At 37.9% G+C, this 19,797-nt stretch overlaps 2 protein-coding genes across 2 annotated transcripts in view; one reads left to right on the top strand and one right to left on the bottom strand.

Annotated features, from left to right (window-relative positions):
• Positions 1-15,439, bottom strand: part of LOC120553804 (O-sialoglycoprotein endopeptidase) — a 33,471-nt gene extending 18,032 nt beyond the window's left edge. The window contains 3 exon segments of the mRNA XM_039792519.1: positions 1,291-1,410; positions 1,507-1,626; positions 15,295-15,439. Coding sequence (XP_039648453.1) covers positions 1,291-1,410; positions 1,507-1,621 — 235 coding nt within the window. The 5' untranslated portion in view covers positions 1,622-1,626; positions 15,295-15,439.
• Positions 15,440-15,656: 217 nt separating this feature from the next.
• Positions 15,657-19,769, top strand: apex1 (APEX nuclease (multifunctional DNA repair enzyme) 1). Its single transcript, XM_039792520.1, has 5 exons — positions 15,657-15,780; positions 17,102-17,233; positions 17,366-17,529; positions 17,619-17,811; positions 18,652-19,769. The coding sequence occupies exons 2-5, from the start codon at positions 17,173-17,175 to the stop codon at positions 19,164-19,166; spliced, it is 933 nt and encodes a 310-aa protein (XP_039648454.1). The 5' UTR covers positions 15,657-15,780; positions 17,102-17,172; the 3' UTR covers positions 19,167-19,769.
• Positions 19,770-19,797: the final 28 nt, after the last annotated feature.

The following is a 19,797-nucleotide window of genomic DNA, read 5'->3' as shown; positions in this document are numbered from 1 at the left end:
TAATTGAGATTATCAGCTTCACACAACTCTCTCTGTATTTCTCAGTATGACTATGTTCAGAAACTAGTGGCGTCCGGCGACTTTCGCACGTAGAAACTAGAGTGGAGATTCTGAAGAGTCCATCATGTTTTTTTTAATCCTCCGTGGGCTCCTTAGCTACGTAGCAACTGTGTGTTGGAGGAGTGGGGGTGGTGCGCGATCACGTAAGGCTTGTATCATGTGGACGTGCCGACAGTGATGTTGTCATTACTTTGAATTCCTCATGGGGGTGACAAAAACTACGCACTATAGCTTTAACTAAGGTGCTAAGGGGTATAATAATAATAATAATAATAATAATAATAATATTATATATACATATATATATATATATATATATATATATAGCTGAAAGATTGATGACTGAGATGTGTGTTGGCTGGTTAATGACATGATAGCTTAGTATCTTAGTATACCTCCTCTCTCTAAATATACTTGAGAGATAGTTATTGTATATGTATATATATATATTTATATTAGGGGTGTAAGAAAAATCGATACACTTGAGTATCACGATATTTTCTTTTGCAATACTGTATTGAGTTTCAAAAAGGCAATATCGATTTTTTTTTTTATGTTCAAAAATATTCATGTAAGACAGTGGTTCACGTTTATGTTGTGTTGAAACCCCCTACCACTAGTTGCCAATGCTGGGACGCACCACTAGTGTCCTTGCCTAACAGTGCCTAGCAGTGCCTAACAGTGCCTAACAGTGCCTAGCAGTGCCTGACTTTTTGCTAGAAGCTAACAACGTAGCTATGGCTGAACTTTGGCCTTCTTTAGCATGTAAAAATTTGCTCACTAAGAACCTGTGAACCACAATCCCAAACTGGCAGTTTGATTTTCTGTGTACTGAATTGTTTACCTAAAGTTTGACTTTTATGCACATCATGTCTTTTTTTAAATATTAGTTTTTCTAAAATTATACTTTAAAAAAAATCCCAATATATCGCCTTACGCACAGTATCGAAATATATTGCAATATATTGAATCGTGACCCATGTATTGTGATACATATAGTATCGCCAGATTCTTGCCAATAAATATATAAATATATATATATGTGAGTATTTAGGGTGAAGTGTTTATGTGTGATATGATCCCTATTTAATCAAAACAGGTCTGGAGCCTGATGTATTCAAACTTTTAGCCCAAATCCTAGTGAAAGTACAATGTACAGCAATCCTTCAAACATCTGGCAAGTACAAATCTTTTCCGACCGCAAGGTGAACACCCAGGGTGTCACGTTACCTTTTGTGTATGCCACACAGTCGATGTCTGCAGGCTTCAGCCCTGCTTGCTCCAGCGCCTCCTTCAGGACAGTCAGTATGACAGCACGGTGGTGCCTGGCGGTGTCACTCGGCATGAAGCCTGATGGGTAAAAAAACATGTTGTCAACTTCACATGCAAAGACTGTTATACTTTGACATATCACCGGTGAAGTTAAGGTGACACAATCTGACTTGCCTTGACCAGGGGGGGTAATGTAGGTCCGTCTCGGGTTGGAAAGCACTTCGCCATCCCTGATGATTCCGATGCCGATCTTATTGGCACTGCCCTCAAATCCAATTACTACAGTCATGGCAGCTAAAAAAAATAATTTTTAGGAAAGAGAAAAGAGAAGGCTAATAAATTAATAAACCAATCAACTTTATTTGTCACGTGAAATCGTACAAGGTACAATTCCAGCGGGCAAAGCAAATGGTGCGATGGGAAAACTATATATATATATTTTTCTTTTTTCTTTTTTTTTTTAGAGGTGTGACGAGATCTCGTTCCCACAAGATTAAACGTGACGAGATTTCTCATTGAGGTAAACAAATGTCTTGCGATGTCAGTCTATACTGTCTATGATGTCAATACACAAGTGCAGAGCAGCAGCCTTGAAATTAGCATAGAAAATCCCCCGGCCGTTCTCCAAAGCTGACTCTGAGTTTACTTTTGCAGAGCGATAGCTGAAGAAAAAAGTTGCCTGTAAAACCCAGCGTTAGAACGTTAGCGAGTACCGCCGCTCTCTCGCCCGAGACACACGTCCGCAGCGTGCAGTTCACTGTGGCGCTGTCTCGCGCCGACCACTCTCTTTCTCTGTTAAAATGAGTTGGGAAGCGGACGGCAAAACCTAACTTTACTTGTAATAATATTTAACAAAGACAAATGTTCTCCCTTCGTCCTATAATATTCATAAATCGATACTAGAGTAGTCTACCTCCTTGTTTATTGCTGCAATGAATAAAATGCAGAGGAGAAAAGAGCATCTGTCTTCACAAAAATCATCTGTTGAGTATATGATGGTAATTTATTTGTGCTTTAGAACGTAATCAATGTGAAACAACAGTAAAATAAGCTTTATTTCTCTCTGTCTACTGTACAATGATAAATTCAATTACAAAACATTTGGTCTCAACGGACTCAACTACTTCCAGAAAACGCTTGGTTATGTTGTAACCTTGGCTCTCTGAGTGAGACACTCTCCCCACCAAACACATGGAATAAGTAACAGTGTTAGTTATACAAGAGAGATGCCAGTCATTTGAGTTTATGGCAAAACAATTCAGTGCTCAGTTTTCATTTTGTGACTTTCGATTGAATAAAGGACTATTTTTCCAGTCTTATTTCTTCATTGAAGTTTTCTGTAAAATAGTGTTAAAATCTCGTCTCGATCTTGTGAACCCAATTTACGTGTCTGTCTCATGAGCTGGAGTCGTCACACCCATATATATATATATATATATATATATATATATATATATATATATATATATATATATATATATATATATATATTTTTTTATATAGTTCAAATATTTCAACTCAAATGGTCAAACTCCCACACTCTGGTGTCATCACAACATTAACAGCCTTGGTCTGGGGCCTAGGCTGAAAGAGAAAATTGGACACATTGAAGGCAAAAAGAGGAAAGCTTCCTTACTGTTTGAAGGCTATTGGAAGGTTTTAATCCAATCAGGAACCTTATTAGCCAATATCACTAATGACCACACTTTAAAATAGTAATTTTCTCCAACAGACAACATTGCAAAATGATCAAGACAAGATGAGGGGTTACTGGAGGGCACTTAATAAATATACACTCTAATAATAGATTTTTTTCCAAGCTGTCTTAGAACAAGGGAGGTGTTCCAGATTTGTATTTTCTATTAATAATTGCATGTTCTGTTCAAGAAATAAATTACTCACCACAGAGAGTACTATTCAGTCTGTGGAAATTTTATATGACGGCTTCTGTGGCTCTGGAGGGAGCTTTCCAAAGTCTCTAAAAAATAACTCTGATGATGTTTTTTCTGGTTATTTCAGCTTCAGCTTGGAAACTAAATTTTTTTTGCAGAAAGCATGCGTTACAATCTCTGGGTGTGAATTTTGAAGGACATGACCATTTACCAGGCAGAATACTGTAGGTCAAATCCAAGACGCTTTAAGATGCATTATGGGAAATTAAAGTGTTTTGGGGGTTTGACCTATGCTTGAGACTAAATATAAATCTGAATATGTCAGGCTAAGCTGCTTCTTCTTTCATGAATGTATTTCTTAAGTGCCTAAATTCTGACAGGGGTTGGGGATCAGCACCATAAGCCTGAATAGTGATAAAGAGAAAACAGTGGATGGAAATGGAGGAGGAAGAAGGGACATGAAATGGAAATAAATGACCATGTCAAAAAAAAAAGATTTAGATAGAAGGTCTAAACTGTGATAAAAACTTATAAGATGGTTGAAAAATAGTATGTTTGAATGATAAAAAAAGAGGAGATGGGGTCAAAGAATGGAAATGGAATGAAGGAGGAACAGGAAGAGGAGGAATGGAAATGATAAATGAAATAAAAGGAATGGAAGTGTCTAAAAGGATAAAAGCCATAGTATGTCTAAAAGAAACCATAGAATAGTATGTTGAAAAAGGACAAAAAGCCATAGTATAGTATGTCTAAAGAAACATGGAATGAAGGTCGAAAGTGATAAAAGCCATAGAGAACACTGAAGGGTATAAAGAAAGAGGAAGAAAGAAATGGACAACAGGAATCAAAGAAGGATAAATGAAATGGATAAATGAAAGAAGGAAGGAAATAAATGGAAATAAAAAACATAGAAGAAGGTCTAAAAGAAACCATAGAATAGTATGTCAAAAAGATAAAAAAGGAACAGAAACACCATAATAGGAATGAATGGGAAAGGATGGGAACGAGAGAAGAGGAAGGAAACAGATAAAGAAGAAACCAGGAATAGGAAAATGAAAATGGATAAATGGAGGAAGGAAATGGAATGGAATGGAAGGAAAATAAAGAAAGGAAAGGAAACAGGAAGAAATGGAATAATTAAAATCAATAGTGACTGTCTAAAAATGAAAAGATGAACGATAAAGAAGAAGGAAGGAAAGAAATGGAGGAAGGAATGGAAGGAAGGAATGGAATGGAATGGAATGAAGATGGAAGGAATGAAGAGGAATGGAACATGGAACTTAGTATAAAGGTTGAAAAAAACTGATAAAAAGCAGAGTATAGAAAGAAAGCCATAGTAGTATGTCAAAAACTGATAAAAAAAAAGCCATAAGTATAACATGTCAAAAAGGTGATAAAAAGCAATAATTATAGTATGGCGAAAAACACCATGAAGTATAGCATGTCGAAAAAGTGATAAAAACCATAGTATAGTATGTCAAAGAAACTCATAGAATAAGTATGTCGAAAAAAGTGATAAAAAAGCCATAATTATGTTGATAACAGTGATAAAAACACCATAATATAGTTTGTCAAAACGATTAAACGCCATAGTATACTATGTCGAAACTGTGATAAAAACATAGTATAGTATGTGAAGAAACCATAGAATAAGGTAGAAAAAATGATAATAAAGCCATAGTATAGTATGCTCGAAAACAGTGATAATAACGCTTTTAGTATAGCATGTTGAAAAAACTGATAAAAGCCATAGTATAGTATGTGAAGCTATAGTATAGTATGTTGAAAACAGTGATAAAAAGCCATAAGTATAGCATGTGAAAAACACCATAGTATAGCATGTCGAAAACAAGTATAAAACTCATAGTATAGTATCTCGAAAACAGTGATTAAAACATAGTAAGTATGCCAAACAGTGATAAAAAGCCATGAGTATAGTATGTCAAAAACACCATAGTATAAGTATGTGAAAATAGTGATAAAAAGCCATGAGTATGTCGAAAAAGTGATAAAAACCATAGTTAATTATGTCGAAAAAGCCATAGTATAGTATGTCAAAAAGTATAAGCCATATAAGTAGTGAAAGTGATGGCAGAGTATAGTACGGTCAAAAAAACGATGAAAAGCCATAGTATAGTATGTCGAAAACAGTGATAAAAACGCCATAGTATAGTATGTCGAAAAAGTGATAAAAAAAGCCATAGTATAGTATGTGGAAAAAACTGATAAAAAAGCAATAGTATAGTATGTCGAAAACAGTGATAAAACGCCATAGTATAGTATGTCGAAAACAGTGATAAAAACGCCATAGTATAGTATGTCAAAAGAAACCATAGAATAGTATGTCGAAAAAAGTGATAAAAAAGCCATAGTACAGTATGTCGAAAAACGCCATAGTATAGTATGTCGAAAACACTGATAATAACGCCATAGTATAGCATGTTGAAAAAACTGATAAAAAAGCCAGAGTATAGTATGTTGAAAAGCGCCATAGTATAGTATGTCAAAAAAACTGATAAAAAAGCCATAGTATAACATGTCGAAAAAGGTGATAAAAAAGCCATAGTATAGTATGTCGAAAAACACCATAGTATAGCATGACGAAAAAAACGGATAAAAAAGCCATAGTATAGCATGACGAAAAAGGTGATAAAAAAGCCATAGTATAGTATGTCGAAAAATGCCATAGTATAGTATGTCGAAAACAGTGATAAAAAAGCCATAGTATAGTATGCCGGAAAAACTGATAAAAATGCCATAGTATAGTATGTTGAAAAACGCATACCGTATGTCGAAAAGTGATAAAAAGCCATAAGTATAGCGTACGAATAAAGTGTAAAACGCCATAATATAGTATGTCGAAAACAGTGAAAAAACACCATAATATAGTATGTCAAAACAAAGTGATAAAAACGCCATAGTATATAGCGTCGAAAACAAGTGATAAAAAGCGCATAGTATGAGTATGTCGAAAACAGTGATAAAAACGGCATAACAATAATTAAAATGCTGCAATAAAATATCAAGTGCAGCTCAAGAGTGTCACAAATAAAAGCATGGCTTTGGTTTCATTTAGAAATATATATATAGGCCTACCTATTTTGTCTTTTTCGACATACAAGTGATATTATGTCCGAAAAAAGTGATAAAAGCAATTTTATCACTGTATGTCGAAAAAAAGCCACAGCATAGCATTTCCCAAAAAAGTGATAAAAAAGCCATAGTATAAGTATGTTGAAAAGTGATAAAAAGAAGCCAGAGTATGGTATGTCGAAAAGCCATAGTAAAGTATGTCAACAAAGTTATAAAAAGAGCCATAGATAAACCTGACCGAAGAACTTTTGCAAATTCGGTCGCCCTACAATGAAAACGTGATATTTAAGGTCACAGTGACATTTTAACTGTAGTATTGTAGCTACTGTAAATATCTGGACATTTGGCCACTGGTGAGATGAAAAATAGACTATACACAACATGATCCAGAAGCACAAGGAATAACACAAAGTGTCTATTTTAAGATTGGATTTTCTAATTTAAGCATACATATCTGAACTGTACTTACAGCCAACACCCCTAACGATAAGGACCTTGTTTGGAGCCACAGTGAGCCATGGCCCTCTCGTGATCTCCACCAGCGTGGAGAACACAGTCTCCTGCAGGGAGAGAGGCATTATTGTTGGGCAATACGGAAATAGCTTACTAATGGTTCTATAGGGTTTTTATACTAACTGAGCTACACAGATCCACCATTTGGGACAGAATCACATTAACAGACTGATAGTGATAGTTCTTAGTACCTGCAGGGAAGAAACACATAGGTCCCTCTGCTGCACACGGACCGAGCTTAGCATCTTAGAGGACGCTTTCGAAAAAGGAAAAAAAAAAAAAAAAAAAATTACAGGGTTTCTGTAGGTTTTACCAAGTCACATTTAAGACTTGTTAAGACCATTATGAATGAAATTTAAGATCTATATCATGACATTAAAAACAAAAACAAAAACTGCAGAGTGTCGGTCGGAGAAACAAGTCTGAAACAATTCTCTGATTTCCTCATTCGCATTATAGGACTGGTGTCTAGTCACCCCTTGGTGACCAGATTTCCCGGAAATAAAAACAGGACACTTTGCACGTGACCGTAGTGGTCGTGCACGCACAAGCTTTTTAACGTGAACATGTGCCAGCCCAGCTCAGACAGACACAATTTTGCCAACAGAACACGTAGGCCTACTGCTCACAACATAATGGGGTAATATTAACTATTATATAGTTAATATTCATATAGTTAATATTCATGAATTTTCTTGGTATGTAGCCTACATATCTAAGAAATAAAATTAAAAGATATTGAGTGAGTTTTGTGTGGGACCAACTTCATTTTTCAGAATTAAAGCATTCTTTTGGAAAATGCACCCACTGAACTTGTGAAAAACTTTGTGAAAAGGTATTTTTCATTGCACGGCTACGCGATTTATTTGGAACTGCTGCCACAGGCTTGAACTAAAGTTATGGTAACACTTTACGGTAAGGGTACATGAATTATGAATTCATGGATGAATTAATTCATGATTTGTGCATTATTTCATTCCTTTATATCTTATGAATCATCAGGAATTGACATGAGTTCATAGCCTCTCATTCATGACCTCATGCATGAACAACACATCAACTAAAGCATTAGGTAAGGTGGATACATCATTATGCACAAGTTGTGTTCAAATCAGAATTTGCGCAGTGATTAACACATTTTTTTGCAGAAAAATAAATAATCATGATCATGCTTAATAAATCATAATTCATAATGATGTGCCCATGTACCTAATGCTTTAGTTGTGTTGTTCATGTATGAGGTCACGAATGACAGACTATGAACACGTCAATTCCTGATGATTTATGGGATATTAAGGAATGCAGTAACAAATGAACCATTAATTACATAATGCATAATAATACATCAATTAATTCATGCTTGAATTCATGATAATTCACGTACCCTTACCGTAAAGTGTTACCAGTGTTATTCTAACCAACAACACACACACACACACACACACACACACACACACACACACACACACACACACACACACACACACACACACACACACACACACACACACAAATGTAATCTCATTTGATAGAGCAGATAGCTTCCCTATTGGAAACATTCATTCCGGTATACAGTATTTGTTAGAGGAGTGAATTTGCTCAAGAATCAATTTGTTGGCTGAAAGCCTACTGTGAAATTCGCGGACAGATGTCCCAAAATTGGCCCGTATGACAGTAAGCGTCTTTTAAGGTGGGAATGGTCATGCGGTTCCTCTTGTCAGACAATGTGTTGTTCATGAGCCGAAAAGATCCGGCTCAACGGGAGCATTTGTGCCCGGTAGACACATGGCCGAACTGACAAAGGGAGACCTACATTTTTGAACGGAATCTCCTGCTTTTGAAATGTGCGATCATTTCCACCCAGTGCTTGTCCGCTGACTTTTCCTTGACCTGAGGGAATTGGTAAAAAAAAAAAAAAAAAAGAATAAAAAAAATAAATAAAAAAAAAAATAAAAACAGTAAATGTATACAAAAAAAACAAAAAAAAAAAAAAAAACAAAAAACAAAAAAAAAAAAAAACACACACACACACACACACACACACACACACACACACTTCCATACAAACAAACATAAAAAAACAAAAAAAAAAAATACTTTGCTAATTATATGAAAATAAACCAGCGGACCTGAAAAAAAAGTTAAAACAAAAAAAAAAAAAAAAAAAACTATAAAACAATTTTTACAAATATACATTATACCTGCCTGCAAAAATAATATAAACACAAAACTCTAAAACAAAAAAAAAAAAAAAAAAAAAAAAAAAAAAACACAAAAACACAAAACAACCCCCCCCCCCCCACCCACACCACCACACCAACAAACAAAAACAAGTAAAAACAAAAACCACAAAAAAAAAAATTATATATTAAAAAAACAAAAAAAAACCCAAAATCAAACTAATCGCTGCTATTAGGCCCTATGTCGTCTTTGGTATGTTTAATAGTAGAACGTGATCACTAATTCCATCATACAAAACTCCACATTGCGGAACATTATCCAGGCATACATATGGCATAACGTTATTTATTATTCACCATAAGGCCACTTTTAATGAGTAACAAACGGTTTGTGGCATAAGCACTGTCTGTGGGAATAAGCCACTACCGTAGCGAGGCTATCAATAGCCATGTTAGCTCATGTTAGATCTAATACTTTGGGAACATCTGCAAGAATATTTTAAATTACTTAAAAGTTTGTCACTGATTGTTGCCTGACGTTACCACGTTCACATGCCGTTAAATGGTGTGCCGGTGGAACACAACTGGCACAGGTCAGTGTAGTGAGCGGCCAGTGCCACCAGGGGATCGGTTTATGCCGCTGTCAAAGTGGCATATACCATCAGCCACTGGCAAATGCCGCTGTAGTGAGTGGCATGTCCACCTGGGGACCACAGTGGCTGACCATCAGCCACTTTTCAATCTCGGCATTACTGCACAAAAAAAAACTACAACAAAAAGGAATAATAAGCGTTGCGAGAGCATTTCAATGAGCATTAGAGGTAGTGTTACATGGACGTAGGAAAATTAATTTAAGACCTAGACACAATATTTTAGCAAATGTAAGACATTTTAAGGCCTTATATTTTGATTTTAAAATTTAAGACTTTATAAGGCCCGCGGAAACCCTGTGTTAGGATCATAAACCAAAAGAATGATGTAGTTGGCATCAACCTGTAGCCTTGAGTATCACTTTCGGGATTTGCCTTATTAACATCTTCACCATGTCAAAAGACAACATAGGAGGATTAATCCATTATGATAGCCCTTATTAGTTAGAGATAGTTCAACGGACAAGCAAAACACTCACCTCAATATAGGATAAGATCCCAGAGAATGAGACATCCATTCCTTTTACTGTATATGGCAGCTCCACATACTGACTCCCTCTAACAGCATGGGCAAAAAAGCGATGTTAAGTAGTGTAAAAACAAACACTAAGCACACACCACATTCCAAAAGAGCCAAGTGAAGCGACAGTGTCTCTCACTCACTTTTTGGCCATCTGCTCTATGTTGTAGCCTGGACTGGGGTCATTGGAAATCTGAGTGGAGAAACGGCCACACTAAGTATGAATACACATCTATCACATACAGTAAAAGGCAAATAGATGCTCTAATGAAGACCATAATGGCGCAGACCTTTATAACTCTAGCGAACCTGTCCAGACAGTTGCCAACTGCAATGTCGATGGTCTCCCCAAATATTCTGTACCGCCGCTCTGAGTATGCAATAACCTGCACAGGAAGAAATTACATTTGCACCTGATTAACTTATACCTCAGTGTATGTTATTGCTCAGGAAGTGCGAGAGACAAAGAACAACCAAAACCCAAATACTTAGAATCATGCAGACTAGTAGGTTTTCCTTGTGAGAGAGGCCGGCATACAGAAACCAACCTGCGTGTTCCCTCCACTGACATAAAGCACGGTAGGGTTGTCAGCTTGTGTGATGAGTCGGCCCATCTCAATGTGTCCAATGCAGTGGTTGACGCCGAGGAGCGGCTTCCCCCAAAGCTGTGCGACTGTACGAGCCACGAGAGCCACCGTTACCAGAGGAGCACCCATACCAGGACCTGAGAAGAGAGAAGGGAGAAAAAGAGAGAATGAGAGAGAGGTGTTTTTCACGTTGGAGTGATATTATATCCTTGTTTGAGAGAGAACTAGGCCTGTAACAATTATTACATAATTGTCTAATCGCAATTATTTTACATAATTGCAGTTTCTATGTTTAACCGCAATTAATTTCTGACATTAAAGCTTTAGTGCGTAACTTTTTTACAATAATGAACGTCCGTAACAATCAAGCCATTGCCAAATGAGTTGCTACAAAGCTAATTGAGATTATCAGCTTCACACAACTCTCTCTGTATTTCTCGTATGACTATGTTCAGAAACTAGTGGCGTCCGCGACTTTCGCGCGTAGAAACTAGAGTGGGAGATTCTGAAGAGTCCATCATGTTTTTAATACCTCCGTGGGCTCCTTAGCTACGTAGCAACTGTGTGTTGGAGGAGTGGGGGTGGTGCGCGATCACGTAAAACGCTGTATCATGTGGACGTGCCGACAGTGATTGTGTATTACTTTGAATTCCTCATGGGGGTGACAAAACACTACGCGCATAGCTTTAACTAAGGTGCTAAGGGGTAATAATAATAATAATAATAATAATAATATTATATATACATATATATATATATATATATATATATATATAGCTGAAAGATTGATGACTGAGATGTGTGTTGGCTGGTTAATGACATGATAGCTTAGTATCTTAGTATACCTCCTCTCTAATATACTTGAGAAGATAGTTATTGTATATGTATATATATATATTTATATTATTAGGGGTGTAAGAAAAATCGATACACTTGAGTATCACGATATTTTCTTTTGCAATACTGTATTGAGTTTCAAAAAGGCAATATCGATTTTTTTTTATGTTCAAAAATATTCATGTAAGACAGTGGTTCACGTTTATGTTGTGTTGAAACCCCTACCACTAGTTGCCAATGCTGGCGCGCACCACTAGTGTCCTTGCCTAACAGTGCCTAGCAGTGCCTAACAGTGCCTAACAGTGCCTAGCAGTGCCGGACTTTGTTGCTAGAAGCTAACAACGTAGCTATGGCTGAACTTTGGCCTTCTTTAGCATGTAAAATTTTTTTTCTAAGCTATCCACAATCCCAAACTGGCAGTTTGATTTTCTGTGTACTGAATTGTTTACCTAAAGTTTGACTTTTATGCACATCATGTCTTTTTTAAATATTAGTTTTTCTAAAATTATACTTTAAAAAACCCCAATATATCGCCTTTACGACGTATCGAAATATATTGCAATATATTGAATCGTGACCCATGTATTGTGATACATATAGTATCGCCAGATTCTTGCCAATAAATATATAAATATATATATATGTGAGTATTTATTTGAAGTGTTTATGGGTTTATTGATCCCTATTTAATCAAAACAGGTCTGGAGCCTGATGTATTCAAACTTTTAGCCCAAATCCTAGTGAAAGTACAATGTACAGCAATCCTTCAAACATCTGCCAGTACAAATCTTTTTCCGACCGCGAAGGTGAACACCCAGGGTGTCACGTTACCTTTGTGTATGCCACAGCAGTCGATGTCTGCAGGCTTCAGCCCTGCTTGCTCCAGCGCCTCCTTCAGGAAAGCGTCATGTTATGACGGGTGGCCCGGTGTCACTTCGGCATGAAGCCTGATGGGTAAAAACATGTTGTCAACTTCACATGCAAAGACTGTTATACTTTGACATACGCACCGTGAAGTTAAGGTGACACAATCTGACTTGCCTTGACCAGGGGTAATGTAGGTCCGTCTCGGGTTGGAAAGCACTTCGCCATCCCTGATGATTCCGATGCCGATCTTATTGGCACTGCCCTCAAATCCAATTACTACAGTCATGGCAAAAGCTAAAAAAAAAAAAAAAGAAAAAAAAAAAAAAAAAGCTAATAAATTAATAAAACCAATCAACTTTATTTGTCACGTGGAATCGTACAAGGTACAATTCCGGCGAAAGCAATGGGCGTGGATGGGAAAACTATATATATATATATTATTTTTTTCTTTTTTTTTAGAGGTGTGACGAGATCTCGTTCCCACAAGATTAAACGTGACGAGATTTCTCATTGAGGTAAACAAATGTCTTGGCGATGTCAGTCTATACTGTCTATGGATGTCAATACACAAGTGCAGAGCAGCAGCCTTGAAATTAGCATAGAAAATCCCCCGGCCGTTCTCCCTCCAAGCTGACTCTGAGTTTACTTTTGCAGAGCGATAGCTGAAGAAAAAAGTTGCCTGTAAAACCCAGCGTTAGAACGTTAGCGTAGCACCGCCTCGCTCTCGAGACACACGCCCGCGGCGTAGTTCACTGTAGGCTGTCTCACGACACCACTCTCTTTCTCTGTTAAAATGAGTTGGGAAGCGGACGGCAAAACCTAACTTTACTTGTAATAATATATTTAACAAAGACAAATGTTCCCCTTCCGTCCTATAATATTCATAAATCGATACTAGAGTAGCTACCTCCTTGTTTATTGCGCAATGAATAAAATGCAAGAGAAAAAAAGAGCATCTGTCTTCACAAAAATCATCTGTTGAGTATATGATGGTAATTTATTTGTGCTTTAGAACGTAATCAATGTGAAACAACAGTAAAATAAGCTTTATTTCTCTCTGTCTACTGTACAATGATAAATTCAATTACAAAACATTTGGTCTCAACGGACTCAACTACTTCCAGAAAACGCTTGGTTATGTTGTAACCTTGGCTCTCTGAGTGAGACACTCTCCCCACCAAACACATGGAATAAGTAACAGTGTTAGTTATACAAGAGAGATGCCAGTCATTTGAGTTTATGGCAAAACAATTCAGTGCTCAGTTTTCATTTTGTGACTTTCGATTGAATAAAGGACTATTTTTCCAGTCTTATTTCTTCATTGAAGTTTTCTGTAAAATAGTGTTAAAATCTCGTCTCGATCTTGTGAACCCAATTTCGTGTCTGTCTCATGAGCTGGGTCGTCACACCCATATATATATATATATATATATATATATATATATATATATATATATATATATATATATATATATATATATATATAGTTCAAATATTTCAACTCAAATGGTCAAACTCCCACTCTGGTGTCATCACAACATTAACAGCCTTGGTCTAGGGCCTAGGCTGAAAGAGAAAATTGGACACATTGAAGGCAAAAAAGAGGAAAGCTTCCTTACTGTTTGAAGGCTATTGGAAGGTTTTTAATCCAATCAGGAACCTTATTAGCCAATATCACTAATGACCACACTTTAAAATAGTAATTTTCTCCAACAGACAACATTGCAAATGATCAAGACAAGATGAGGGTTACTGGAGGGCACTTAATAAATATACACTCTAATAATAGATTTTTTTCCAAGCTGTCTTAGAACAAGGGAGGTGTTCCAGATTTGTATTTTCTATTAATAATTGCATGTTCTGTTCAAGAAATAAATTACTCACCACAGAGAGTACTATTCAGTCTGTGGAAATTTTATATGACGGCTTCTGTGGCTCTGGAGGCAACTTTCCAAAATCTCTAAAAATAACTCTGATGATGTTTTTTCTGGTTATTTCAGCTTCAGCTTGGAAACTAAATTTTTTTTGCAGAAAGCATGCGTTACAATCTCTGGGTGTGAATTTTGAAGGACATGACCATTTACCAGGCAGAATACTGTAGGTCAAATCCAAGACGCTTTAAGATGCATTATGGGAAATTAAAGTGTTTTGGGGGTTTGACCTATGCTTGAGACTAAATATAAATCTGAATATGTCAGGCTAAGCTGCTTCTTCTTTCATGAATGTATTTCTTAAGTGCCTAAATTCTGACAAAAGTAATGACGTCACAAATACTACATATTAAATCAAAACTACCATAGAAGTCAAAATTGTGACTCAGACAAATTATATGTCATGGCAAAATAATTTCCATCTAATGATTACCATTTCTGTATATGAAAATGTTGATTTATTGTCTCATCATTTTTCAAATGATAACTTTTCAGCAGTTTTATTTTTCCTGTCAGAAATGGGCTTGCACAGCAGAGCCAAGTCAACCTTAAAATGAGATTTTTAATCGGTTAGTGCTTTAAGTTGAATTATGTATGTTGAGTGTATTCTAACTGGGCCTTTGTTAAGGTTTGGTGAAAAGGTACTTTTAAATGTAAAACAATGCGACGTGTGAAGAGATATTACATTAGCCAATACAGTTGCCCTTGCTAACTCAACCTACAAATTGCCACATTATACTATATGTAAGATACATAACGTTAGCCTATAGCACACTGTCACCCTGTGTGGCTGTGTAACGTTAGCTGCTACGATAGCAGTGACAGCATACTGTCTTCGGAAAACTAGCTTAAAGTTTTGTTAACGCTGCATTGAATATCAAAATAGGCATACCTAACTTTTCGCTTTCCTTTGGTGGTTCACATTAATTCAAATTCGTGCCAGTTCGACTTTTGAACTAATAATTGTACACACGTCAAGTAGTAATGTTCTGTATGTTAACATGCAGCAAACCTCTGCAGCTCACACTCTATTTGAAGCTCGGGGTCCCAAACACTTGACATGTGTAGAGATGGCCTCACCACAAAGCTTTTATAAATAATTTCTAACTTCAGAATCAGCGAAATGTCAGTATAATGCAATATGATTCATAGCAGCTAACGTCAGGGTATGTGTAGTGTGTATTTTCGTCCACTTAAAAAAGAAAGGGTATCGTTTTTTTGTCATTTTTATCAGGCATACGTTTAGGCAGTTACTAAGCACAGCCACAGCAAGCACGTTGTAGCTGTGCTTTTGTGAGTGTGTTTAGGGTGCAGTGACTGACCGACTGACTGAAAAGATCCACTTGGCTGGTCTTTGCATCCTGTTGTTCAAGTGCAAGTAAGACTATTTGCATTTCCTTTTCCTAGAACGTGTAGCTGGTTGAAATGGAATCATTTAACTACATTTGCATTTGTGGATGAATCAAATAAGCTGTGTAGGAAGCTAATGGTAACTGGTTGGCTATTTCCCATTCAATTTCAGTGCAGGAGGCCGTCCGCTCTGTGCTCTTTGTCACAGAGCAGAAGCTAGCTTTAGCATAGCTTGCCATATATAGCGTGAAAAACTGCTAAATAGCTTTTTCGGTTGTTGGGTTTTATATCTTCTGCGTGCATGCATGCTGGTAATTTTGCATCGGGTCGCAGATTTATTACTATTTTGTATTCAGTGTGGCTTAATTGCTCATCCACAGCAACGACTTGCATCAAAATAAACGTTCAGCGTGCTTCCCCTTTGTCTGAGAATGTACTTAAGCCTTTAAAACGCATTTAATCTTTGACAGGCAGGCACCATTTGTAAAACATGCACACATGTAAAACGGAGGCATTTTGTAACATAAGGGAACTCAGAACTGAACTTCTATTTCTTACAAGTAGGGAGGCGTTCTACCAACATCCGATAGCACGATAGTACACATTTAAGTTTTCAGACTTGCCTATTGAAGATACCCAAGATGGTATTCGTGAAGTCGACACACAACTGGAGAAAATTTCCACCAGTACCACAATCAGCCACGTTAAAATAAAAACCGATATATCGGCCGATAATGCCTTTTTTTGTTGTTGCAGATAAGTATCGGTATTATTGTATATGTTGGTTGATAAATAACAAAGTACAGTACAGAATGCCAAATAAATGTCTTATGCAATTTGGTACCTGAGGCTGCATAGTTTGTCTAACAGAGAGCACTGACAAGTTTATTCATCAATTCTGATCAATGCAGCAGTTTTCTCATTCTTGGATTGTTCCAAAATCTCCAAAATGTTTTACTTTCCAATACAAAAAAATCCGGTATTCGTCTGGCCTAATAGAGAAACATCAGTTATCGGTTCCCTTAGAGAGAGCAAATTTTGTGATGTGTGAAACCCCTAAATATGTTGTATTGGAATTAATGCAACTACAAACTATTTATTATCAAAAAAAAAAAAGCCCATCACAAATTCCCAGAACCCAAGGTGACCGCTTCAAATTGCTTGTTTTGTCTAGATAGATAGAATATAGTATATTCATCCCCGCGGGGAAATTCGACTGTCTGACCAGCAGTTCTAACAGTATTAACTGACCATGCTGGCCTTCATGGCACATGAAAAAAAAAAAAAAATGTAAACAAAATTATTGTAGTATTTGACGCATCACGTAAATTCCTCTTCTGTTTTTCCAGCGGCGCGTGTGCTGTTGTGTGTGCGTGTTGTGTGTCTGCGAGGTGTGTTTGCAGTCAGAGCGAGTTCAAATATGAAGAGAGGCAAGAAGGAAGAGGACGCAGCTGCAGATGGGGACAATGACACCGGCTCTGGTACTACAGCGCACTAATGCACAGTCCACATACTGTTCTCTACATATTAATCAACTTTTCAATACATTTTCCTAACTAAAACAAATGTGACCTATCCCTTTCATAACCCCAGATCTCTTTTTCATCTCACAGCTTCTGCAAAGAAAACAAAGAAGGCTAAGGAACCAGAGGCCCCAATAATGTACGATGATCCTCCTGACAAAATGACCAGCAAAGATGGACGTGAAGCCAACATGAAGATCACCTCCTGGAACGTCGACGGCCTGAGGGCCTGGGTGAAAAAGAAGGGCCTGGATGTGAGTTAGCTGTGAACAAAAGCAACAAATGATCTGCCGAGGGGATGTTTTTGAGACTGTTTTTTTAACGCTTGCGTTCTTCCTTCCAGTGGGTGCGTGAGGAGGCTCCAGATGTTTTGTGCCTGCAGGAGACAAAGTGTGCAGAGAAATCCCTCCCTGCTGACATCACCTCAATGCCAGAGTACCCTCACAAGTACTGGTCCGCATCAGATGAAAAGGAGGGTTACAGTGGTGTGGCAATGCTCTGCAAGACTGAACCCCTAAAAGTCACCTATGGCATCGGTGAGTGGTGTCTTCTCATGTTATCGTTTGAAAAAAAGCACTAATACAGGGCATGCACAGCAGACCTCAAGCTGTAGAGGCACAGGTAGGCAGATGGTTCCCTTTTAAGCGTCATTTATGCTTCTGCGTTAAATCTATGCCGTGGCACGTCGCTCGGCCGTGGCTTGGTAGCGTTGCATTTCCCTTGACTCATTTCCTGGTTCTCTGTCTCCCATAAACATTAAATTTAACTTTTCCTGCTACAGATTTACACCGTGGTCAGAAACCACAGGACAGACACTTTGTTTCTCTCACTAGGACTCTAGAGTTCTCGTTCCCAATCTAATCGCCGTCACTCGCTCAACCACACACTCCCAACGCACGCGCATGCCGGCCCTGCTATTTTCTTAAAGAAATCGACGCACACACTAACGCAGTAAAGCATAAACTTTAGGCCACTTGCGTAGGTTATGGCCAAAGCTTTGCGTGGAGCCTCTGCAGAACCATAAATTACGCTTTAGACAAAACAAGGCTAGCTGTTTCCAGTCTTTATGCTAAGCTGTTTCCAGTCTTTATGCTAAGCTAAGCGGCTGCTGGCCGTAGCTTCACATTAACTCATCATTAATCATTTGTTTAATATGATCATTTGTTTTCTCGCAGAGTGATTACTCTGCGAGAAAACATAATATTTCCCAGACTGTCCGTTGTACACTGCAAAGAAGAATGTTAAGCTAAAGTGCTGAGTTATTACCCTTCATTTTCGTTGTGAACACAAACCTACACAATACGTTATTGTGTCTTAAATTCTGGTGAAGTAATTGCATTCAATTGTTAACTGAACCTCCTCCACAACTGCTCCAGGTAACGAAGAGCATGACAAGGAGGGCCGCGTCATCACCGCCGAGTTCCCCAACTTCTTCCTGGTGACCGCCTATGTGCCAAACTCCGGCAGAGGCCTCGTGCGCCTCGACTACCGCAAAACCTGGGACGTGGACTTCCGGGCGTATCTGAGCGAGCTGGACATGCAGAAGCCCCTGGTGCTGTGCGGCGACCTTAACGTTGCGCACCAGGAGATCGACCTGAAGAACCCGAAGGGGAACAAGAAGAACGCCGGCTTCACCCCCGAGGAGCGCGAGGGCTTCGGCCAGCTGCTGGAGTCCGGTTTCATCGACAGCTTCCGTGAGCTTTACCCCGAGCAGGCCAACGCCTACACCTTCTGGACCTACATGATGAACTCGCGCGGAAAGAATGTGGGCTGGAGGCTTGACTACTTTGTACTGTCGTCCAGTCTGCTGCCAGGCCTGTGCGACAGCAAGATTCGCAACAAGGCCCTGGGAAGCGACCACTGCCCCATCACTCTGCACATAGCTGTGTAGGTCAGTGTCCGAGAACGGCTACAGATTTACATAGCCTTCACTGTTTTCTTAGTACTTCCGTTCCTACTCGGCTGAAACTATCATGTATGCTAGTGTGCGTTAGAGTGAGGCCTGTTTGTGCAGGGAAGTCTTACATTTGTTGGGAGTTTCTCACACTTTACAAACTCATTCCTTCAGTAGGCTCAACGGTAGCCTAGTGTATACTCTGTAATACTTTTTCAGTTTTCACATGAAACTTTAATAAAATGACTCCACGGCACAATTCATACTGCTCATTTATCCTCTTCATACAATTGAAGTTTGTCAATAAACCCAGTGATGTACACCTCATTTCGGCTGTTCTCTAAAAACGCAACACTATTACTCGTAGATGTTTGAAGATGATTTTTAACAACCTGTGCCACAGGCTCCTGTTTGTACTACTGCCGACCTGAGACCTCCATGCAACATAGCCTGTAGTACATTTGTGTTACTGTCCGAAATGGAGAACATTGCTGTTAAAAAAAAAAAAATGTAACTAAAAATGTTTTAAGCCTCTTTTCCAAAGCATTGTTTTTTTTCTGTTGTAAAACATGCCCAAAATAAAGACTGGATTTATGTTTCTTCTTCTGTTCATTATTTGAAGACTTGT

The sequence above is a fragment of the Perca fluviatilis genome, chromosome 23 (assembly GCF_010015445.1).
Source record: "Perca fluviatilis chromosome 23, GENO_Pfluv_1.0, whole genome shotgun sequence".
Lineage (NCBI taxonomy): Eukaryota > Metazoa > Chordata > Actinopteri > Perciformes > Percidae > Perca > Perca fluviatilis.
The sequence above is the reverse complement of the archived record's forward strand: the minus strand, read 5'-3'. Positions and strand labels throughout refer to the sequence as shown.

What these genes read in the sequence shown, in the direction of transcription:
- apex1 (XM_039792520.1), top strand. Translation starts at nt 17,173, where the DNA reads ATGAAGAGAGGCAAGAAGGAAGAGGACGCAGCTGCAGATGGGGACAAT. An exon ending in GGACAATGACACCGGCTCTG is followed by an intron (nt 17,234 to 17,365) that starts GTACTACAGCGC and finishes TTCATCTCACAG; the next exon opens with CTTCTGCAAAGAAAACAAAG. An exon ending in TGAAAAAGAAGGGCCTGGAT is followed by an intron (nt 17,530 to 17,618) that starts GTGAGTTAGCTG and finishes TCTTCCTTCCAG; the next exon opens with TGGGTGCGTGAGGAGGCTCC.